This window comes from Anastrepha obliqua, chromosome 1 (assembly GCF_027943255.1).
Source record: "Anastrepha obliqua isolate idAnaObli1 chromosome 1, idAnaObli1_1.0, whole genome shotgun sequence".
Lineage (NCBI taxonomy): Eukaryota > Metazoa > Arthropoda > Insecta > Diptera > Tephritidae > Anastrepha > Anastrepha obliqua.
This window is the reverse complement of record NC_072892.1, coordinates 95065655-95071025: the sequence shown is the minus strand read 5'-3', so window position 1 is coordinate 95071025 and position 5371 is coordinate 95065655. Positions and strand designations below refer to the sequence as shown.

Genomic DNA, 5371 nt, shown 5'->3' with positions numbered 1-5371 from the left:
TCAAGTCTTAACTTTTTTTCTACTTTGAATGCACCCGCAAAGCTTTTAAAAACCGAATTTGTGATCGCATGGCATTCGGTTTCGTTTTATAGAAATCAATACCTCATAGTCTCAAATGCTAATAAAGCATTAGTGCTCCAATTGTATACAATGTTTCAAATAATATTTAAGTTAATAATATGACTATCACTTTAAATATGAAATTTGCTTAGGAATATGTACATACATACATACCGTGTAGACAAAATTTTGTTCCGCCTCTTAAGGCCATATTTTATTTATAAATTTTACAAAAACTTTCTAAAACAGCTGAATCTTCTCGATGCTTGTTTATATACATTTCTTTATTTGCATTTACCTCCTCAACTATTAATCGCCAAATCATATTAAAAATCTATAAAATAAACAGTCAAAAATTCAAATATTTCAATACTCTGCAAATAGCGAATAAATTGTATGGGACAATTTCACGGTTTTTATGGTTCAACTATTTTTGGTATACATATGGATGTACATACATTTTTAATAAATGAATGATCGCATATTTTTCAACCAAATGCATGTGTGCGCATACATATGTACATCCATACATATCTCGCATGCACACAAAGATGTCCACCTATGATTAAGTGCTCACCTCAATAGCTCGAATATTGAAAAATTGTGTACGGCATTAATTCAATTTGAAATAGCTATGTATGTATGTGTGCATGTATATGCACTTGTGTTTTGGTTTAGGGATGACATAAATAAGTATATTTATCATATGCGATTTTCGACAATCAACAGCAATAATAACAACAATAATAACAACAGCAGCTAACAATATATTATATTATAAAAGTTATAGCGCACCTTTTAAGGATGCGTTCACCTTTTCATGCAAGCAGCGAATTCGCGCAATTTTCTTCGAGTTGCTATTGCTGTTGTAGCCAATGCTGTTTGTTGTTGGTTTCACTATCGCTCTCGCTATTGCTGTGGTTGTCACTGCTGCTGCCGTGATTGTTGTAGTTTTCGGTTTGCCAGAGTTGTTGTTCTGTTTTTCATATTTATCGCCTAACGAATTTATGAGCGAGCTCTGTAATTATTTTTAATTCGAATTGTGTGCCAAAAATGCGTACACCTAATTCTCTTTTTACACGATAGATACGTTCCCAAAGAATTCGTGTAAAAAAAATTCGTGTAAAAAGAGAATTAGTTGAAAACAATACTAAAAAATTCTTTTTAGAGTTCACTAAAGAATTTATTTCGTGTTTACACATTTTAATTCTTTAAATATATTATAAGAAATAAATTATACTTTGAAAAAAAAGAAAATAATATCTGAAATTCATTAATATAAAACAAGTAAAAATAATATAAACATAAAAAACTTTTATGCATTGTCACTTTCTGACAATAAACGCATACGTTTGCGTAAGACTAGAATATCACTGCCATCACTAGAATTATTTTGTTCATCATCTTGTGAAATTGTTTCTGGATTATCATCTCTGGGCTCGTGTGTTGATAATTCAGTAGTTTTTAGAAGGAAATCAGTCATTAAAGATTGTGTTTGATTTCGTGATAAACCTTTATAAAGTTCCCTGTAAGATGCCATTAATGATTTCAGTTCACGTTGAAATTTTGCAGCTCGTTCCTCATCAGGATCATGTTGTTGAAAATGATTACCTAATTTTCTGGCAAGATCAAGACCTTCTTTAATTAGAGTTGCATTTAAAATGGGAGGATCTTCTTCGTCATTATCGCTATGTTCTCTGTCTTGATGAGTCTCAAGGGTGAGGTCTATAATTTCATTTTCGCTCAAGTTTTTATCAGCTAATAATTCCTCTATATCGGCAAATGATAGATCATCGAATCCACCTCCACCAATTGTATGTGCCAGCGTTGTGATGTCAGTAAAAACAGCGTTATTATGGATGACAGGATCAGGATCTTTGGACACATTCTGGCCAAATATTTTTCCAACATGAGTTCAAGGTTGATGGCTTTAAGTCAGCTAACGCTAACCCAACTTGATTAATGCAGTCCATAATAGAAAATTTTTTCCACATATCAATGACTGTTAAATCCTCATTATGGTCTAGTTTGTCTACCACGTATTGGAATGAACGTTTTATGTAGTACTTTTTAAAAGTAGCAATGATACCTTGGTCTAGCGGTTGTATTAAGGATGTAGTGTTAGGCGGAAGATAGCAAAATTGCACATTTGGGTGCTCCAAGAGCGGATGGCAAGGTGCATTGTCTAGAATTAAAAGAACTTTAAATTCTTGACATTTTGCATTCATGTAGAGTCTAACTTCTGAAATGAAGTATTTCTGGAACCATTCTGTAAAGATTGCACTGGTCATCCATGCCTTTTTGTTTGCGGTCCAGTGAATTGGCAGTTTATTGAAATCTACACTTTTCATCGAGCGTGGTCTTAAAGCACGATTTACTAGCAGTGGTTTTAACATACGTTCTCCTGAAGCATTGGAACAAAACAACAATGTTACACGGTCCTTTGCTACTTTTAAACCACCGGCAGTTTTCTGCGATTTTGCAACATAAGTTCTGCTCGGCATTTCTTTCCAAAAGAGGCCACTTTCATCTACATTCCAAACTTGATCTGGGGTGTATTCTCCATCTTCAATAATTTTTCTAAGTTTTTCAGGAAATTTTTTGGCAGCCAATTCATCTGCAGACGCAGTTTCTCCCTTAATTTTTACATTATGGAGAGCATGTCGTTTAAGAAAACCTGTCATCCAACCTGTACTTGCAGAAAATTCGGGTTGTTTTGACTGAGATGAAGTGCCTGGCTCAACTTCTTTAATACGTTTATAAATTCTTAATGCAGTTTGCTTGATAGCAATTCCATCTACTGGTATTCTTTTTTGTGATTTATCTTCAATCCACATTACCAAAGCTTTTTCCATCTTCTCTTTGACAACATCTCTTATGTATGACGATGATTTAGCACTTATTTTCGTTCCAGAACATACCGATTTTCTAATCGCAGTTTCATTTTTCTTGATCGTTCTTATGGTAGCTTCATGAATACCAAAATGCTTTCCTACAGCCGTTGCTCCTTGTCCTGTTGTAAGTTGATCTAAAATTTTAATTTTAGTATCTAAACTGATCGCCTTCCTCTTGGCTTTTATTACAGGTGAATTATGTGACATTGTGTTAAGGCTACCAAAATATTTTTCATATTAATAATGCAAAGATTTGAAAATTATTTAAAGCTTACCTGTTATTGAGTTAATAAATCTATACGAGCACTAACTTTATTTTACTTATAATGTTTTAAATACTCACAACAACTAAGCGTCTTTTCTTTTCAACTCTCAAAACCAAACTAAATTGTGTAAAAAGTACATTACGTCTTTACTCTATGCATAATTCGGGGAATCCCACTCATATACACATATTTTTTTTATTAGAAAAATTCATAAAATATTGAAAATCGTGTTAAAACAAAACAATTCGTTTAAAAAAAATTTTTTTTTTCTCTTTTTAACTCGTGTTAAATCAAATTCGTGTAAAAAAAATTCGTGTAAAAAGAGAATTAGGTGTATAAATATATGCACATTTGGATGTACATACATACATATTTCTTGTAATGGTTTATATATGCATACATACATACATATAAATAGGTAGTTTTACAAGTCAAAATATCAAAATGCATCTCAATGAGCATCGCGAAATATGAAAAGAAATCGCTGACATCTACTTAACGAATGCGAAATAATACATCTGTCTAAAATTGGGCGTCTAATTTAGGCTATAAGTATGCACACATACACATTTGCATGTAATTCATTCACGTACATATGTACACATATAAATGTCCATGTGTATATTTGGCGAAATGGTGGAAACTAATTGTTTATTATATTTATTTTGCACAAAAATGTGTGCATTTATATTCTTCCGTTTCATGATCAGTCACTAATCATGTAGGTGTGTAGGTGTAGGTATGCTTAGTACATAACATAAGCCACATAACATATGTACATTAAAGAAACTAGTGCTCCTTAATAATGTTATTGTTGTTTTTCATTTAATAAATGAGCAAAAAATATCGGAGGGCATATATAGGTAAGTTACCACCACAATAATCGTGGACAAAAAATTAGTTTAAACTAGAATAAAGTCAGCTCCCTTTCTTGGCATTGTAGCGTAAATAGTATATTATGACTCCTTTTTTTCAAACTTATGTATGTAGGTACATATAAAAAAGCTACTTACCTTTGAAAAAATTGTAGGAATAGCGAATGAGACTGCAAAATCGGTCGTCAAATTTGGCCAACACTCAATGATAAACGCACAAAATCTCTACTGAGCCAAAATAAGTATTGCCTTAGCAAACTGGTTTCTATTATAACGGGGCACTGTCTTATAGGTAGACACGCTAGGCGCGCAGATACATTAATGAGTTCGCCAGAAGCTCTTTAGATCAAGAAGAGCAAAATCCGATTTTGCCTATTCTGTGCCCCTATCCAGCTCAATCCAGATGAAGATTTACCACTGTAGCTAGACAATTCTGTAATGAGCTGGAAGATTCCTCAGGGATCTTCTGAAGTCCCATTGTAGATAATCGCTGGAACCTAACCTAATCTAGGTCATCCAAGATAATTGAGATAAAGATTAAAAAAACTTTTTTGTCTCATGCGCGATTTGACCAATCAATTTTAAATTTATCAGACAGTTAAAATTTAAAATAGCAAAGTTTCGCATTAAACTTGTACCACTTTAAAATGTAAATGCCTAATGTATTGTAATGTGGACGTAGCTATATAGATAGGGCGTGACTATCATTCGGAAGTACACAGGTTCGCATCTCCTCCCCAGGCATGAAACATCAAATAAGAGTGTTTTCTTATAGCGGTCGCTCCTCGGCAGGCAATATCAAACCTCCGAGTGTGTTTCTGCCATGAAAAAGCTCCTCATAAAAAACGTAAAACTGTAGGTTTCTCCATTTATGGAACAGCATAAAAACGCACACCACAAATAAGAGAAGGAGCTTAGCCAAACACCCAATAATGGCGTGTAAGCGCTAATTCTATATAGTAAATTTCAAAATTGATTGGTGAAACTCGGCTTTCAAGCTTTGCTAAAAAAAAGTCAAAAAAAGTGGACAAACAATTTTTTGAAAATTCCGAAATGAGTCTGATAGAAAACAGTGGGATTCTTTAGTAGAATTATAAATTTGAATAGAAGGGTTTTAGACATTGTAGGAATTTGCATATATTGCTTAATGCTCATTAAATATTACAGTTAAAGACTTCTAATCCATAGAAAGTAAGACGGTTCATAAAGTGTTATATACTGTCCTCTATCTTGTGGGTCGTATAGTTTCAAAATTTTTGTAGCAATGTACGTAATG

The 5371-nt window shown here is 33.0% G+C and overlaps 1 protein-coding gene across 1 annotated transcript; it reads right to left on the bottom strand.

Annotated features, from left to right (window-relative positions):
- Positions 1-844: 844 nt before the first annotated feature.
- Positions 845-3322, bottom strand: LOC129236035 (tigger transposable element-derived protein 1-like). Its single transcript, XM_054870216.1, has 4 exons — positions 3230-3322; positions 2016-3171; positions 1411-1948; positions 845-1056 (listed from the first exon to the last, which is right to left on the bottom strand). Exons 2-4 carry the CDS (start codon positions 3159-3161, stop codon positions 845-847), a joined length of 1896 nt encoding a protein of 631 aa, XP_054726191.1. The 5' UTR covers positions 3162-3171; positions 3230-3322.
- Between the last annotated feature and the right edge of the window lie 2049 nt (positions 3323-5371).

What these genes read in the sequence shown, in the direction of transcription:
- LOC129236035 (XM_054870216.1), bottom strand. Translation starts at nt 3,161, where the DNA reads ATGTCACATAATTCACCTGTAATAAAAGCCAAGAGGAAGGCGATCAGT. An exon ending in TTATGGACTGCATTAATCAA is followed by an intron (nt 1,949 to 2,015) that starts GTTGGGTTAGCG and finishes ATATTTGGCCAG; the next exon opens with AATGTGTCCAAAGATCCTGA. An exon ending in TATTCTAGTCTTACGCAAAC is followed by an intron (nt 1,057 to 1,410) that starts GTATGCGTTTAT and finishes TAAATTCGTTAG; the next exon opens with GCGATAAATATGAAAAACAG.